A 19,983-nucleotide genomic window follows, 5' to 3' on the forward strand; every position below is an offset into this window, starting at 1 on the left:
AAAGTGTTTTTGTTTCATTTGTTGACCTTTAAATGGACAGTGATGAGAATGTGTACCACTTGCCACAATAAGCCAAGGCTTTTCTTTACGACAATCAGCTTGCATTTAACAAGAAAGTCCAATCATGCTGGTCATGAAGCCAATTTAGTTTATCAGCATAAACAAACTGGTTAAAACAATTGAGATGTATTTTTTAAAAATCGCTAAAAGTAGACCAATCAACATTTTTAGCTCCATTTTGAAGAAAAGTAGAAAATGCTTCCACCTTCGAGGACATATAATATCATAAGGATTATCAAAACATTTTTCAGACAAATTTCTTGATTGGTTTGCTTCTCTAATTGAAAGATTAACAAATTTACATCTGGTCGTATATTGCCCAGCCTTTGGGTTATTATTTTCTGCTAAGATCAAAGTATCAAAGATTGTCAAATCTGATCATTTTTAACTTGGAATACTTATTCTGTTTTAAAATTGGAATGCATTTCAAAATGACCCATCACTTGGTGACATTTGTTTATAAAGACAGAGGAATCAACACATTTCATTTTTTTTATACATATTTGATGTATAGTATGACCTTGTTGGTGACTAAAAATAACTTGACTTTGCCAATATTTAGTATTATAGGCTTGAATGAATTGCCACAATTGTGTTTCATCAAAGGCAATGAGACATGTTGGAATGGAGTGTGGTAGGAAATTTGTTGTTTTTATAACAGCATAATTGTTTTATCAAATAGCATTACGGGTGATCACAATGAAAAGGAAAATTTATTCCGGTTTTACAATATGTATCTATGGTATGTATACATTCATGAGTTACATGATTTATCTTGAATGTATTCAAAAATATACATGTGCATTGTTTTTATGAATAATCATCAGCATTTGATACTTAAACCAAGCAAAAAGTATAATGTGAACATTTCTACATAAATTTTCTCTTTACTTATTATTTTAACCCCCGAGCATCTTAAAACCATAACTGAATAGCATTTATACGTCAACATCCATGTAGTTTGACCAGTGTAGCAGGCTTTTTACTACTCTACTGCTGGTAGCTCATTTATTTTCAAATTTTGATCTTGAAATCTCTTAAACTTTTTAAGGACACAACAAAATGCATCACGTTAATTCAGCAGTATAAGGGTACAAACATCAAATTCTGAATTGAATACATTGTAAATGTAAAAATTGATATATTAGTTTTCAAGTAAAATAGTGAAATACAGCATCCATGTATATTAGTTTGCAAGTTATACATGTATTTTGCCTTTATATATTTATAATTAATGGTTTGATACAAAGAATAATATTTTGTGATCAAGGGTTTCCACAAGTAAATGAATTAACTAATATAGAATGAGTTTACGAGATTGATTATACTGAAACATGCTATTATTCCAGTTCTATGATATAAATATTTGCATTGTCATCACATGTTACAATAATGTTGTTGTTTACTTTGTCAAAGAGCATATTAATAGGATCCTTCAAATCAGGATCTGCTGCAATCAACTCGCCAAGACATTTTCCATCTTTACTGAACATCACAATATTATCGGATCCATAACCACACAAGAAGACAGTGCCATCATCAGCTTCGCAAACACCTCGAGTCATATCCAGCTTTTGATCTCGAAGTTCTCTCAAAACTGTACCATTCTTGTTCAAACACACAGCACCTTCAGAGAAATCTGTTACAATGACCATGCCACCAGAAACAGCCATATGTTGGGCACAGAGAGATTTAACGTTATTTTTGAATATATCACTATTATTTATATTTTTTGTGAGTGTCCCTGCTGTATTGTATATATCAATACTACCAGGTCCGGAAAGCCATATGCCATCATCAACAAATATCATTCCGTAAAGATCTCCATTTGCTACTGAAATAATTCTTGTCTTGGTAAGATTTGAGAATTTAGTTGATATAAACTGGACTTTGTTGTTAGCCATCTTTACAGCTATTTCATTTTTACTGATGAAACATATACCTCTAGGTGAAGCTTCAATGTCACAAACATTTATTATAAGGTAGTCTACGTTTAGTTCTTTTATTTTATTATTTCCTCTGTCAGCAACAAGGATATGCTTTTCAGGGAGCTGGCATATATCGATTATTCTACATTGCGATGCATCGTTGTCCATTTTCACATTGATTTCTCTCTTCGACTTTATTCTGTAGTGTTTTGGTTCAGAACCTTTCTTGCCTCCATCGTCTGATATCACCTGACCTAAAGCATTGGCTGCCATGACCAAACTATCCAATTTTGTATCACTTGTGTAATATAAGGACAATGTACCATCAGATGTAATACTTGTTTGTAAATTGAAGGAGTCTGTAGCAGCTTTCCTCATCAATTTCATGTGAACAAATTGTTGCTCTATATCAAGGTTACCAGTTATTTGCAGCTGTCCCTCATTTTCTGTCAACTCCTTTATTTTGCAAGAAGTTTGGTCGATGCTCAAATCGAGTTTTTCCTTCAAAGTGGCATGCTTCTCATTTAAACAATCTTCTGTCCTTATCTTTATTTGACGGATTTGCTCTATCAATTTCATTTCAGTACTGTCTAGTTTTTCTTGAATTACCTCCCTCTGCTTATCAATGGTTGTAAGATTATCATTTTGTTTGTTTACCGTGGCACTCAAGACGTCTTTTACCTTCTTTGTTTCGTCTAACAATTGTTGAATCTCTGTCTGATTTACACAAGATTTAGACACGGCCTCTATTTTGTTAACGCCCTCACACACTCTTGAATAAGAAAATGATTATTAAATGATTTATAATTTAGTTTTGTAGTTATTTTAAATAACGTAATGTCTATGAAACATGCAAGTTGTAATCAATGCATAATAATCATAAATGATTGAAGTTGTAGAAAATAACTATATTAGTTTGACAAAAACTTAAACTACTACTTATTTTATCTAAATTTGCATATAATAATACCAAATGTCTAATATAATCAGACAAGCCACACAAACACGAACATTTAGTAATTTAATTTAATTGCAAACGTTTCGGCTATATGCCTTCATCAGTGCAAAACATAATAAAATTACCGGAAGCGACGTCATAACGGAACACGCGTTAAACGCGCGAAAAACGTTATGGCGTTTAGCGGCAAAACTATGATAACATGTAGAAACAAATATTTATGCTATAAATAAAGCTGGTACATGAATTAAAATGGATCAACAGTGATACAGATGTCTATTAGACAGTGTTAATAAAAATAAGATAATAGACAAACATATTAATATTCATGTAACCTATTATAAATCAAACAATACTTTATTATTTAGTCCATTTGGAATCATAGTATTTAATTTATGGATCCAAAAAGATTCTTTACATAACCGGTCCATGTTGTTGATCTATAATTTCTATAGGTAAAAATGAAAATCTGACAATGAACACTTATTATCGTTTGATCCGAAATGGATCGCAACATGTGAAACTGGATTAACGTCACAATTTCTTATATCAAATCTATGTTTATTCATTCTGCATGATACATTTTGATTAGTCTGACCTACGTATTGCTTTTTACAGCCTTTACATGTAATGAGGTAAATTACATTACGCGTAGTACAATTAACATCATTGTGTAAATCAAAAGAACTACCTGTTATGCGCTATTAAATTGGGAACCAACAATTATATTGTTACAATGTGAACATCTACTTCGTAAACATTGGCTAGATAAAAATGTGCGATCAAGTAAAGCACTTCTAATAAGATAATCTCGAATGTTTTTAGGACGTCTATATGCTAAAATAGGTTTGAACTTGTTATGTATATTTTAACGCTTACCTTATCAGACAAAAGTAATAGATCCCAATATTTATTTAAAGATTTCACCAATATTAGGCAGAGATGTATTAAAACATACAGTAAAAGGTATTATTGAACTAGTATTTTTAACGACAGGACTTAGAGCATCATTTTGGGACATGCCTTCAATTTTAGAAAAACGCTTTCTCAATAATAGATTTAGGATAATTTCTATCAGAAAAATATCTATTTAACGTATCTAAAGACTGCTTAAAAGTACCGTCATCGGAAATGACACGTCTATAACGTTTAGCTTGACTAAACGGGATACCACGCTTACATGATAAAGGATGAGAGGATGTAAAATCTAAATACAAATGCATATTTGTAGGTTTGCAAAATATATCGGTAACAATTTTTCCTGTTACGTCTTTAGATACAGAAACATCAAGAAAAGGTACCGAACTTTTAGAAAATATTGTAAGTGAATTTAATATTCGGGTGGAAACTATTTAAGGAATCTATAAAAAAGTTAAGCGTTTCCAAAGAATCATTCCAAATCATAAAAATATCATCTAGGAAACGTAACCAGACATCAGGTTTTACATAAGTAGAGTTAAGAAATTGCTCTTCTAGTCTACCCATGAATAATGAAGCATAAGAAGGTGCCATAGGGCTTCCCATTGCTGTGCCCATGGTTTGTAAAAAACTCTGATCGTTAAACTCAAAGCAATTATTATGTAAAACAATATTTAACAATTTCCTTATATCATTAGCTTTGATGTTATTGTTTCCTTTATCTTTCTGTAAAAAATATATACAAGATTCAATACCTTCATTATGAGGGATATTTGTGTATAATGATGAAACATCAAGGGTAACTAGATAGGTGTCTTTGTTTAATTTAAGATTACGAACCTTATTTATGAAGTCGGTGGTATCCTTGATATAGGAAGGCAAACTTTGCATATAAGGATTTAAAATAAAGTCTAGGTATTTCGCTATGTTCTCAGTACTGGAGCTACATGCTGAAACAATGGGACGACCAGGGTGTCCAAGAGGAAGTTTCTCATCATATGATTTATGCGTTTTCGGTAAAATGTAAAATTGAGGTGTACGAATAGTAGACAGGAACATGTCAAATTGTTTAGTAATGCTTACATTATTTTCCTGTATTTCATTTACACATTCTTCTATTTTTAACTTAGTCAAATTATGTTGTTCCTTTTCTACTTTTTTGTAATATCGCTCATCGTTCAGTTGTCGATTCACTTCGTCGATGTACTTCTGTTTGTCCATTATAACGATGGTATTGGATTTGTCTGCCTTTTTGATAATAATATTTGTATCACGAGATAGGTCTTTAAGCGACTGGAGTTCTTGTTTGGATATATTAGGACGAAACCGTTTTTGTTTAGAAGAGTGCATAATTTCATTACTTATAGCCTCAATATAAAAATCCAAATAAATGTCTCTCCCGCTAGGTGGGGTAAAGGTAGATGATGTTTTATTATAGAACGGCAAATTTTGATATTCTTCTTTTTGGTTATTATCATCGCTTTCGTTGTTATCATTTTTATACAAATCGTTGAAGTATTCTTTTAGTCTTAAACGTCTTGAAAAATGAAAAACTTCTTCCGCTAATCGAACCTTATCATGCGAATTATATCGTGGACAAAATCCTAACCCTTTTCCAAGCACTATCAGTTCAGTTTCTGACATTGGGCGTGATGATAAGTTCAACACTGTTTTTTTACCTTGTTGTATCTGACTTTTCCGCTTTTTATATTTTTTATATTGATTTCGTGTCTGGAATTTTTTGAACCTTCGTGATTTTGCTTTGTTGTTATCATTGCGATTTCCTTTATTTCTTGTAACACTATGTCCATTTTTTGTAGCAGTTGATTGTTTTCAGATTCTTTGGTTCCCCGTTGATCACGGCCTCCCTGTATGTTTTCTTGGTGCCCGGGGTTTTCACGTTTTTTGATTTCTGATTTTCTAAGGTTGGTTGGATTATACCTGTTTTTGTAGTTTTTTTTTTTTTTTTTAAATGTCTAATATGAAACTATACCTATGTTCTGTAGCAATGCACATAACACAATAAACCATATCATGTGTTTTGCAGTACATTTCAATGTCACGATCTGGGTGGTAATGGCATTTGGCCTTGGCAACAACTAAGCATTGTTTGGCAGCATCCTTATCAACAACTACATGCCTCTTTGTAGCTTTTAGCCGACCATGATGCTGATTACAAGTGACACAAAGGTACTCCTGGCATTCAGGACAATATTTGATAGCCTCTTCTCTTATATTGTCTTCTCCACAAGGTGTGCATGTGAGATCAAAGTCAGCATCAGAACCATCTTTCAATAACTGTGTTCCACCTCCTTCAGCCATTTTACAATCCTGTATGAAATAAATATAACAACATGTGTGTGAATACTGGAAATTCTAACACGACCCGCATTTTTCACTATTGAATATAGAATAACCGAAAGTGTGTGTTATTATGCAATAAAGTAACAGTTGACGTTCTATATTTAGATATGTGATGTAATAATTATACAATCATATAACGTAAATATATGAAAATAAGTACGGAATCAAATCAGGCGCAATTTATCTTAATATCAGGTACGGCAGCATTTATTTGTTGATGTTGTGTTAGAATCGAAATAATATATCCAAATTTGATTTTATCGCTTTATAACAACACTGTTTGTCGTTCGGATGCGCATCATTATATCACTCGGGGGCTAAGCCCTCGTGATATAATTTGTCGCATCCAAACTCCGAACAGTGATGTTATTGAGTGATAAAATAACTGTTTGGGATATATCATTTCTTAAACAAAAAGTCGGTTATAACAGGGCTGCCAACAGGAAATTGCAAAATCAGAGGAAAATACGCGGGGGTCAAGCGGGCTGCGCAAGCGGGCTGCGCAAGCCCCCTTTGAGGCCCCAGGGCAGAGCCCTGGTAGGGGCCCAGGGGACGAAGCCCCTGGAAGCTCTTGGATTCTGATGATTTGGTATGCCCTAAAATCAATTTCCTGGACTCTAAATTTGACTTCCTTGGTTGCCTTTAAAGCCATTCAGAGAAACTTTAGTTGGACTTCAGGTTTTCATCAGCCCTGAAAACAAATATCCGACATTTTGACGCATTTTGACAACAGACAAGAGCGACAATGTAAACTGTAATTTGATTGGTTATTCTAAAATAGAATGCCGTAAAAGACTCGATTTGACCAATGAGAAAAGCGCTTACAGACGTACCATAGGTGGCTAGCATAACGATAAAAGCCGAAGCGTGCCGGTTTTTGGGTACTGTATAAAATATGACGAATGAATTTATTGTCTTTGTCGAATTTACATCGATCTCAAAAATGATCCAGGAGCTCACGAAATCCACCGATTTCCACGAATCCGCGAAAATCGGCAGCCTTGTTATTACATATTTATTACTTAAATTATGTGGGGCGTCCCTGGCCGAGTGGTTAAGGTCGTTGACTTCAAACCACTTGCCCCTCACCGCTGTGGGTTCGAATCCAGACAGGGACTTGGATTCTTTCATGTGAGGAAGCTATCCAGTTAGCTGACGGAACGTCGGTGGTTCTACTCAGGTGCCCGTTCGTGCCCGAAATAATGCACGGAGGGCCACCAGTAAAGCTGGAACGTCGCGATATGACCTATACTGTGTCGATGTGACATAAATCCCCAATCAAACAAACAAACAAACTTAAATTATGAACTGATATTTTGTTAACCAACCTTCTAAAACAAGAATGTCGAACGACACATATACCCCCCTTTCTAGCAATTGACTCACATAATTGGTAATTTTATTACAGAAACTTGCCAAAAATGGGTACATGGAAGTGTTCAATTATGGAAAAATCAACAGAAACCATTTTGAAATTTAAGGCCCATGTGACATTGACCTTTGACGTAATGACCCCTAAATCGTTAGAGGTCATCTACTACTTATGACCAATAACTAGGTGAAATATGAAGACTTTGTGATGAATACTTTTCAAGATAATCAGCGGAAACCCTTTTGACATTTAAGGCCCCTGTGACCTTGACTTAGTGACCCCAAAATCAATAGGGGTCATCTACTAGTTATGACCAATCACTATGTGAAATATGAAGACTTTGTGATAAATACTTTTCAAGATAATCAGCGGAAACCATGTGGTCTACCGACGGACAGACCGACGGACAGACAGACAGACCGACATTAGCAAAACAATTTACCCCCTCTTCTTCAAAGGGGGGCATAATAAAGCATGCGAATAGTATTTTCCACATCTTTACATTTAACGGGGCTCAACTATAATTGATTTATGACATAAAATGACTGGAATATTTTACCGAGCTTTGTGTATCATTTTATCAAGATCTGGACTAATATTTCACATCATTCTCTCATCCCTTTTTTCCAGAATACCAAATTTGATGAAGCAAAATGGCCCAAAAATGAAACGTGTTGCAATGCTTATCGCTCAAATCGGCATAGAATCGCACAACAAAACAAGAGCTGTCGGTAGGAAAGCAACGCTCGACTATTCTTAGTGCTTGATAGTAAAAAAAATGCTTGATAGAGTTACCTCCTCCTGTTTACAGGTTGGGGTCATGATGGTGAACAAGTGTCCAAAGTTTCAAAACCATATGTCAATGGACTTTGAAAATATTTGAACTATTACAAAAACTTTAACGTAAATTCTAAGTCGAAAAAGGGGCATAATTCTGTCAAAATGCTTGATAGAGTTACCTCCTCCTGTTTACAGGTTGGGATCATTCTAAGTCGAAAAAGGGGCATAATTCTGTCAAAATGCTTGATAGAGTTACCTCCACCTGTTTCCAGGTTGGGGTCATGATGGTGAACAAGTGTCCAAAGTTTCAAAACCATATGTCAATGGACTTTGAAAATATTTGAACTATTACAAAAACTTTAACGTAAATTCTAAGTCGAAAAAGGGGCATAATTCTGTCAAAATGCTTGATAGAGTTACCTCCTCCTGTTTACAGGTTGGGATCATAATGTTGAACAAGTGTGCAAAGTTTCAAAGCCATATGTCAATGGACTTTGAAAATATTTGAACTATTACAAAAACTTTAACGTAAATTCTAAGTCGAAAAAGGGGCATAATTCTGTCAAAATGCTTGATAGAGTTACCTCCTCCTGTTTACAGGTTGGAGTCATGATGGTAAACAAGTGTGCAAAGTTTCAAAGCCATATGTCTATGAACGTTGAAAATATTTGAACTATTACAAAAACTTTAACATAAGTGGTTACGCCGACGCTCGGGTGACTGCAATAGCTCTACTTATTCTTATCGAATTGTCGAGCTAAAAATCGATATCTAATTTAAGTTTGAGCATATTTATTTATCTTCCTTTAATTTCTTTTTCATCTGATTTATGTTACAATTTCAAATTTTATGGTTTTTTACGCTTTTGATCTCAGTGGAGCTCATTTATTAATGAATTACAAAGTCACTTTAATAATAATGATTTAAAGTTGATATCCCTGAATATAGAAAAGGCGAGGCCTTTCATTTTCATTACTGTCAAAATTATATATTTGTGTAACGCATCGGACCACATATCATATAGACAAGAGCGATCAGTAATCACATGTGTCGCCTCATAATGGCCAATTTCATGTTGGGACAAATTTTGTGACAGACGGACAGACAGACGGAAAGTGCACTACTAGACTAAGTACTGATCAATCATGTAAAGTTTGGATAAAATTGCACCAGTAGCTTATGAGGAGTAGTCCGGACAAGCTTTTGTGTATCTGGCAACACACAGAAAAAAACACCTTTTTATCAAAGGGCCATAACTCAGCCAAAAATCATTCAACCGGAAAACCCGTGCAATATGCGCAAGGACTTGAGCTACAGATCAATCCTGTAAAGTTTCATTGAAATTGCATAAGTGGTATAAGAGAACTAGTCCGGACAAACTTTAAAAATAAAAATTATTAAAGGGCAATAACTCTGACAAAAATCATTGAACCGGAAAATGCTGACAATATGCACAACTAGACTTGGTACTGATCATTCCTGTAAAGTTTGGATGAAATTGCACCAGTAGTTTATGAGGAGTAGTCCGGACAAGCTTTTGTGTATCTGGCAACACACAGAAAAAACACCTTTTTATCAAAGGGCCATAACTCAGCCAAAAATCATTCAACCGGAAAACCCGTGCAATATGCGCAAGGACTTGAGCTACAGATCAATCCTGTAAAGTTTCATTGAAATTGCATAAGTGGTATAAGAGAACTAGTCCGGACAAACTTTAAAAATAAAAATTATTAAAGGGCAATAACTCTGACAAAAATCATTGAACCGGAAAATGCTGACAATATGCACAACTAGACTTGGTACTGATCATTCCTGTAAAGTTTGGATGAAATTGCACCAGTAGTTTATGAGGAGTAGTCCGGACAAGCTATTGTGTATCTGGCAACACACAGAAAAAAACACCTTTTTATCAAAGGGCCATAACTCGGCCAAAAATCATTCAACCGGAAAACCCTTGCAATATGCGCAAGGACTTGAGCTACAGATCAATCCTGTAAAGTTTCATTGAAATTGCATTAGTGGTATAAGAGAAGTAGTCCGGACAAACTTTAAAATTAAAAATTATTAAAGGGCCATAACTCTGACAAAAATCATTGAAGCGGAAAATGCTAACAATATGCACAACTAGACTTGGTACTGATCATTCCTGTAAAGTTTGGATGAAATTGCACCAGTAGTTTATGAGGGGTAGTCCGGACAAGTTTTGTGACAGACAGACGGACAGACAGATGGACAGACAGACAGACAGACGGACAGACAGACGACGGAGAAGTGATCCCTATATGTCGCCACTACTCCGTAGAGGCGACACAAAAATGGCAAAATGAAAATCTAAAGTTGTAACTGATATTTTCAAAAACAATTTGTACAAATGACAAATAAAACATTTGTAAACATCAAAAAAACATTGACGTCAAATTGATATCTTGTTTATGACTTTGCTATGGCGTCTAGAATGTCTACATGCCTTTCTTTACACATAAATTACAAAGAAATTATTAACTGACTCTACCATGTTTATGTCTCCCGTTAACGTCACTCATGGAATTGACGTCAACGTGTGACAATCCAATTATTTCAAAAGTACTCAATAACTTAAAAATACGAACATTTTTTTCTTAAAAAGTTGTTCAATAAAACTTTTTGTTAAATATTATGGTAAAGCGTGTAACTTTCAACCACAATTATTGAATGCGGGAGATAATTACAGTAACTCCTGATTTTAAAAGAATACATTTGATAGTATTTTAAAAAGATTTATTGAGTGCCTATTATGTCTAATGCTAATATTATATATCGCCCATTCTCAATAAAATAAAGCATTTGGGGTTGGTCCTGGCACAAAATATAAAAAATTTGATGTTGTCATTGTGTCATTTTTTATCGCTGAAGTAAAAGTTTAGGGTATTTTGCAAGTTTGCCAGAAATATTTTCAACAAGAAACTATAATATAACAGGATGGCATTTATTTCGGTAATGACACTGTATTTCCTTGGTAACTAGATTTCATATCTAAAAATGTAACATATTGGCTGCATATAAATAACAAAAGTCTGTAAAAGATATCAAAATCTGTAAAATTTAATTCTCTATCTAGAGGGACTTTCTAACCCAGGGAAATTCAAGGAAGTTTAAAGTACCTTGCTAATTTTCAGTTAATTTCTTCAAAGTTAAATATTCATAGAAAGCAAAGAGTCAATTTTGGAAATGATTATTTTATGTCTTCATTCAAAGGATATATATCATATATAATATATGAGAGGTCAAATGCATACACAAATGTTGTATTTAAAACCTTTTTTCAAAACATTCAAACTTCCACTTTCTTTATATTTGGAAAATTTATTGCTAAACAGTTCTATATTTATCCCCATACAACATGTCACATATGTTTCATATTATTCAAATACAAGTAAAGGTTACGAAAACAATTTTATCTTTTGTAAAATAATTTATATTTTTGGATATTATTTTAACATTATTATACATAGAATGAAATACAGCCAGTAAACTCTTTGCAGCAATGAATTTGTTGTTGTTGAGAACTTCAAGCTTATTATATATTTTTAACATTTCTGCTGGTACATCAACATATAATGAAAATATCTTTCCTTTGCAAAATCACTTTTGTATCTTCTTACATTTAATACAAGGTTACCCTTACTAACAGACATGATAATCCCAACTAAATAAATTACCTTTAATTTTCAAAAATTGTGGAATTTTAAGTTGGAGTAACGCATGCTTCACACTGGCTCATTTATGAACTTTATCACAGAATTGAAACTTACATGTAAAATCGACTTTTTTTATTTAGGAATCAAATGTACATCATTCTATTGTCATATAAATGTGATTTTATGTTTTTATATTTGCATGTGTAAACAATATAAAATTTGTTTGATAAAAGTAACGTTTGTTTCACTTTGGTTACTTAAACAAGTTAAAACTCGAACAAAGTTAATAAAATTTACTTACTTAAATGTAAAAATGAAGTTAATGTTACTGTTATACGTGTTTTCTGACTTCAATTTCCCTTTTCATAAAATTACTAAATAAAAAGTTCGTAACGTATGTTTCTGTAACGTATGTTTCATTTTTACACTGAAAGTGGGTTGAAAAATGACGCAAGAGCGTATAACCCGCAATAATTTGTGGTTAATATATCAGAGTTACACACAATCATGTTAATTTCATTTCTTGTTTGGAGTCTTCCTTGAATGGATCAGCTCTTAAACAATGGTAACGTATGTTTCTTTTTAAAATGCTGTTGGAAAGATTTGAATAAACAAGAGCTGTCGGTAGGACTATTCTAAGTGCTTGATAGTAAAAGAGCCTTGATAATGTTAAATTTTTTAAGTTCACAAAAGGGCTAATTTTTTTTTTTATAAATTCATGTTATAGGCCTTAGAGAGAGTCTAATTATACAGTATTGGCTTGACTATTCGGAAGGTAATGTCACGAGTGTGTTTTATTGAGTATAATAATACTAATTACCTATGAATACATAAATTTGAAAAGGTACAAAGGCTTGTTATTAAGATGTTTTATCAAGTAAATAACTGCTTTATTATTATGAATGCATAAAATTGTCCCAAAAAAGGCACAAACCCTTCAGTAGTTATTGAGATAACAGCTTACAAGCAAAACTTTACCATTAATTTCTAAGTTGAAAAAGGGGAGAAAAATCAGCTTAAATGCAAGATAGAATTATGGATCTTTGTCAGTGGCCTACAATTATGACCCTAAATGCATATGTGAAGTTTTAAATAAATATCTTTAATAGTTATTGAGATATGTAAAACTTGCATGTAAACATTAACCAAGAGACTAAGTAGAAAAGGGGATATGAATCAGCCTTAATGCAAGATAGAGTTATGGAACTTGGTCAGTGACATACAATTATGACCCTCCAATTATGACCCTAAGTGCATGTGTAAAGTTTCAAGTAAATATATTTGAAGACCTTTAACCTTTAACCAAAATTTCTAAGTTTCAAAGGGGCAAATAATTCTGCAAATATTGCAGGCAGAGTTATGCAATTTTGCAAACTGATGTACATTGTTACTATAAAAAAGTATTTTAAATTTCAATTGAATATCTCAAGCAATAATTGAGATATTTGACTTTACAAAAAACTTTAACCAAAATTTCTAAGTTAAAAAGGGGAATAATTCTGTCAATATTGTAGGCAGAGTTATCCAACTTGTCAATCTGATGTAGCTTGTTACTATAAATAAGTATTGTAAGTTTCAATTGAATATCTCAAGTAATAATTGAGATATTTGACTTTACAAAAAACTTTAACCAAAATTTCTAAGTTAAAAAGGGGCATAATTCTGTCAATATTGTAGGCAGAGTTATCCAACTTGTCAATCTGATGTAGCTTGTTACTATAAATAAGAATTGTAAGTTTCAATTGAATATCTCAAGTAATAATTGAGATATTTGACTTTACAAAAAACTTTAACCAAAATTTCTAAGTTAAAAAGGGGCATAATTCTGTCAATATTGTAGGCAGAATTATCCAACTTGTCAATCTGATGTAGCTTGTTACTATCAATAAGTATTATAAGTTTCAATTGAATATCTCAAGTAATAATTATGCCCCCATTTCGAAGAAAAGGGGGTATATTGCTTTGCACTTGTCGGTCCGTCGGTCCGTAGACCAAATGGTTTCCGAGTTATAACTAAAGAACCCTTAGTCCTAGGAACTTCAAACTTGGTATGGTGATTGGTCATGACCAGTAGATGACCCCTTAAGATTTTGGGGTCAAGGGGTCAAAGGTCAAGGTCACATTGACCTTGTAAGGAAAAACGGTTTCCGATCAATAACTAAAGAACCTTAAGGCCTAGGAACTTCAAACTTGGTATGGTGATTGGTCATGATCAGTAGATGACCCCTATTGATTTTGGGGTCAAGGGGTCAAAGGTCAAGGTCACATTGACCTTGTAAGGAAAAACGGTTTCCGATCAATAACTAAAGAACCTTAAGGCCTAGGAACTTCAAACTTGGTATGGCGATTGGTCATGATCAGTAGATGACCCCTATTGATTTTGGGGTCAAGGGGTCAAAGGTCAAATTGACCTTGTAAGGAAAAACGGTTTCCGATCAATAACTAAAGAACTTTAAGGCCTAGGAACTTCAAACTTGGTATGGTGATTGGTCATGATCAGTAGATGACCCCTATTGATATTGGGGTCAAGGGGTCAAAGGTCAAGGTCACATTGACATCTTAGGTAAAAACGGTTTCCGATCAATAACTAAAGAACTTTTAGGCCTAGGAACTTCAAACTTGGTATGGCGATTGGTCATGATCAGTAGATGACCCCTATTGATTTTGGGGTCAAGGGGATAAAGGTCAAGGTCACATTGACCTCTTGGGTAAAAACGGTTTCCGATCAATAAGAAAAGAACCCTTAGGCCTAGGGACTTCAAACTTGATATGGTGATTGGTCATGATTAGTAGATGACCCCTATTGATTTTGGGGTCAAGGGGTCAAAGGTCAAGGTCACATTGACCTCTTAGGTAAAAATGGTTTCCGATCAATAATTAAAGAACCCTTAGGCCTAGGAACTTCAAACTTGGTATGGTGATTGGTCATGACCAGCAGATGACCCCTATTGATATTGGGGTTAAGGGGTCAAAGGGCGAGGTCACATTGACCTTGTAGGTAACAAGAACTGTCGGAGGACAGTAACGCTCGACTATTCGAAAATTTGTCACAAGGGTGTTTCATTGAGTATAATAATGCTTACCTATATGAATACATAAAATTGTCCGAAAAGGTACAAACCCTTCAAGTTTCAATACATTCCCTTCAGTAGTTGTGGAGATACAAGCTTACACACAAAAACTTAACCAAGAATTTCTAAGTCGAAAAAGGGGCATTATTATGTAAAAAAGCAAATCAGAGTTATGGGACTTGTGCCAATCATCTAAGATAATCACAGAAAACAAGTGTGTGAAGTTTCAATCCATTCCCTTCAGTAGTTATGGAGATACCAGCTTACACGCAAAAACTTAACCAAGAATTTCTAAGTCGAAAAAGGGGCATTATTATGTAAAAAAGCAAATCAGAGCTATGGGACTTGTGCCAATCATCTTAGATAATCACAGAAAACAAGTGTGTGAAGTTTCAATCCATTCCCTTCAGTAGTTACAGAGATACCAGCTTACACGCAAAAACTTAACCAAGAATTTCTAAGTCGAAAAAGGGGCATAATTATGTAAAAAAGCAATCAGAGTTATGGGACTTGTACCAATCATCTTAGATAATCACAGAGAACAAGTGTGTGAAGTTTCAATCCATTCCCATCAGTAGTTATGGAGATACCAGCTTACACGCAAAAACTAAACCAAGAATTTCTAAGTCGAAAAAGGGGCATAATTATGTAAAAAAGCAAATCAGAGTTATGGGACTTGTACCAATCATGTTAGATAATCACAGAGAACAAGTGTGTGAAGTTTCAATCCATTCCCTTCAGTAGTTATGGAGATACCAGCTTACATGCAAAAACTTAACCAAGAATTTCTAAGTCGAAAAAGGGGCATAATTATGTAAAAAAGCAAATCAGAGTTATGGGACTTGTGCCAATCATCTTAGATAATCACAGAGAACAAGTGTGTGAAGTTTCAATCCATTCCCTTCAGTAGTTATGGAGATATCAGCTTACATACAAAAACTTAACCAAGAATTTCTAAGTCGAAAAAGGGGCATTATTATGTAAAAAAGCAAATCAGAGTTATGGGACTTGTGCCAATCATCTTAGATAATCACAGAGAACAAGTGTGTGAAGTTTCAACCCATTCCCTTCAGTAGTTATGGAGATACCAGCTTACATACAAAAACTTAACCAAGAATTTCTAAGTCGAAAAAGGGGCATAATTATGAAAAAAAGCAAATCAGAGTTATGGGACTTGTGCCAATCATCTTAGATAATCACAGAGAACAAGTGTGTGAAGTTTCAATCCATTCCCTTCAGTAGTTATGGAGATACCAGCTTACATACAAAAACTTAACCACAGGGACGCCGACGCCGACAAATGGGTGACTGCATTAGCTCGATTATTCTGCGAATAATCGAGCTAAAAATGCTTTCCAATCAATAACATAAGAACCTTAGGCCTAGGAACTTCAAACTTGGTATGGTGATTGGTTGTGACCAGCAGATGACCTTTTGATTTTGGGGTCAAGGGGTCAAAGGTCAAGGTCACATTGACCTTGTAGGTAAAAACGGTTTCTGATCAATAACTTAAGAACGCTTAGGCCTAGGAACTTCAAACTTGGCATGGTGATTTGTCATGACCAGCAGATTACCCCTATTGATTTTGGGATCAAGGGGTCAAAGGTCAAGGTCACATTGACATTGTAAGTAAAAACAGTTTCTGATCAATAACTAAAGAACGCTTTGGCCTAGGAACTTCAAACTTGGTATGGTGATTGGTCATGACCAGCAGATGACCCCTATTGATTTTGGGGTCAAAGGTCAAGGTCACATTGACCTTGTATGTTAAAACGGTTTCCGATCAATAACTAAAGAACCCTTAGGCCTAGGAACTTCAAACTTGGTATGGTGATTGGTCATGACCAGCAGATGACCTATTGATTTTGGGGTCAAGTGGTCAAAGGTCAAGGTCACATTGACCTTGTAGGTAAAAACGGTTTCTGATCAATTAACTAAAAACGCTTAGGCCTTAGAGGAACTACAAACTTTGTATGATGATTGGTCGTGACCAGCAGATGACCCCTATTGAGTTTTGGGTCAAGGGGTCAAAGGTTAAGGTCATGACCAGTAGATACTTGATAACCCTTATTAATTGTTTGATCACTGGGTCAGAAGTCATGCATAATAACCTTATCACATGACTAATTGGCTGCTGATAGGGGGCATACATGTTTTACAAACATATCTTGTTGAGATATTTGACTTTACAAAAAACTTTAACCAACGCAGACGCCGACGCCGGGGCGACTACAATAGCTTTCATATTCTTCGAATAGTCGAGCTAAAAATGAAAATTTCTGAAAACAGAATATTTGAGAGGCTGCAAGTTTAATTTTGCTTATAATTATATATTTGCTGTATTATTAAGCATGCATCCATTCAATTATGTAATTTCTGTTTCGCTTCTAATTGTTTTAGGTTTGTCACTATTTATTCGTATGCATTTGGCGACATTTGATCATGCATTATATCAATGAGGTTTTTAAGAGTCAAATGTAATTTTTACTAATAATCAAAGTTCATATACACACAGCAATGACTAATTGCACATATTTCGTTTATTCTGAATATTCTTATTTTTCTGAAACACAATTTCAAAGTTGAAAATTCTAGGTGGCGACAGTAACGTATGTTACATTTTAGGGCATTAATGGTACTTGTAAAAGAAAAATACCAGATAAAAATGTAAAACTGAGAGGGTCCCTATTAGACAAAGTGGCAGCCAACTTTCTAACAACATTTTGACCTCAAGAAAAACCTTCGTATAAGAGCTACCCAGTGGAACATCAAATGCTGTGTTTTATTGAGAATGAGCGATATACTTATTAGACATTTAACAGAATACAACACATTTATCAAAGAATTCACTTCACTTTGCATGATATGTAACTCTAGCATGCGCCTTTCTTTAACAAGATAAAACCTTACGATTTATAATGTTTTTCCCTCGGCCAATCGGCCGAAACTTATGATGCAACTAGAGACTAAGCAACTTTTATCTGTAATTGATAGCCCCGATATACAATTAATTTCATATAATCTCACCCAGAGAACATGTAAGTTTTAACAAAGTTTACAAAATAACGGATGGGATCATTTATGTTGACATTACAGCAAGCACACAATACCTCAACAAATACAACAAAAATGCATTTTGAATAACGCACCTTATTAATTCTTAAGACGGAATTTAGCACACTGAATATGATAACTAATCTTACATCCTTAACAACCAAAGACAAACTACACTGTATTTGTTTTTATCATTAGGCAATGAGTAAAATGATTCAATCAATACACGAATCAAATATTGATTAATCTACTTCACTATAGCAATATTGCATTACTTTTCATGTCGTTAATGGCGAAATTGTTTAATTTAGCTTTTTTATAATTATGTCAGTCTTTGTATATTTTCTTCATCATAGGGGAATGTAGGACAAAACCCCACATGTTAAATCTCTACACCTCAAAAGTTTATAGAGTGGACAATTATAACCCCACACCTGAATTTTATAGTGGACACTACCCCACACCTTCTACACTACTGTAACACAGTTTAGTTGAAACTGGAACAGGATAAAATGGCTATATCCCTGGGGTCTAAACCAGAAGTATATATAAGGTTTATTCCGTTTTCTTTAGTGTATTATATACAAGTTTTACTACTGAAATATACATAGGGGTCTAATCCAGGAGATTGCCGATAAAATATATGTAATAGATATACCATTGCTGCGTTGACGATTTCTGGGTTTGCGTAAATTATACCATAATCATGTGACCTTTCTTATGCCTTAACCTCACGAGACGAAGTCGAGTGAGGTTGCATAAGAAAGGTCACGTGATTATGGTATAATTTACGCAAACCCAGAAATCGTCAACGCACCAATGGTGTATCTGTTTTAAACTATAGCTCCGCCCAGAAACACTTACTCCTTCGATCTTCAAAACTGAAAATTATACCATAGTCTGGGTATGGTATAATTTACGGTTATTGGAAATTATACTTGGAAGAATTTTACATAAGAAGCGCTGAAGAGCTATAGGTTAATTAAGATATATCCATCAGTCCATGACCTCATTTTGAAAACAAAATCAATAAAGAAATTTTTGAGCCTGAAATAGATTTATGAAATGTAGAATTCAGTCAATAGAATAAAATAAATTGTGTATCGTACCTAATTTCCAACACAAACATTGAAAAAAACATCAAACTATGAATGGAAGTTTTTCCTTGTCCTGAAAGAAGTTAAATTCTGGTTTCGGTTTGATAGTAATGGCGGTTGTTAACATCACATGTTTATCAAGCGACATAAACAGCTAGTTAAGGTTGCATTCATTCTAGATAGTATAAGTTTTGCAAAATTTTGTTTGAAGTGTATCATTACAAATAAATATATGTATTTAAGCGTAATCATTTAAATATTACGCGATTAAAAATAGTTATCGGTGGTATTTGATGCATTGATGTATTGTTTATTGAAATGGCCGATAGATTATTTTGATCCATTGTTTTGTGATTTGTTCGGGGGTGGGGAAAAGGCGTTTCATTCCTTGTGTTTATTTATACTGTATAGGGGGTATATTTTGGATATTATCATTAAAATTGATAGAATTTCAAGTTTCTGTGGGATAATCATTTAATGGAGACCTTGCGTATCTTTTCCAACTTGAATTTTTCTCTTTCAAAATGTAATTTTTAATTATGTTGTTTCAACAAAATCTAATGCCAAAGTCTTGCTTAAACTTAAGAACAATTTCTTTTATATGTCAACAAGTTGCTTAACGGTCCTATAGGTTTAAAAGAAATTATTACCAACCCAATTTAACGTGATCCCGAAATTGTATGACTATAAAATCAAGGAAGTGG

General features: G+C 33.9%; 1 protein-coding gene across 3 annotated transcripts in view; it reads right to left on the bottom strand.

Annotated features, from left to right (window-relative positions):
- Positions 1 to 754: 754 nt before the first annotated feature.
- The window catches only part of LOC132719075 (uncharacterized), a 34,919-nt gene continuing 15,690 nt past the window's right edge, over positions 755 to 19,983 (bottom strand). For 2 of the 3 annotated variants that reach the window (XM_060702815.1, XM_060702817.1), the window contains exons 2-3: positions 5,858 to 6,195; positions 755 to 2,760 (exon numbers count right to left, since the gene is read on the bottom strand). In XM_060702815.1, the coding sequence (XP_060558798.1) occupies positions 1,401 to 2,760; positions 5,858 to 6,186 (1,689 nt within the window). In that variant the 5' untranslated portion in view covers positions 6,187 to 6,195 and the 3' untranslated portion in view covers positions 755 to 1,400. Of the gene's footprint in view, positions 2,761 to 5,857; positions 6,196 to 19,291; positions 19,406 to 19,983 lie in introns of those variants that run through there. The other variant, XM_060702818.1, reaches the window with a different exon arrangement.

The sequence above is a fragment of the Ruditapes philippinarum genome, unplaced genomic scaffold (assembly GCF_026571515.1).
Source record: "Ruditapes philippinarum isolate M1 unplaced genomic scaffold, ASM2657151v2 ctg5214_1_1_1_1, whole genome shotgun sequence".
In the NCBI taxonomy this organism is placed as follows: Eukaryota; Metazoa; Mollusca; class Bivalvia; order Venerida; family Veneridae; genus Ruditapes; species Ruditapes philippinarum.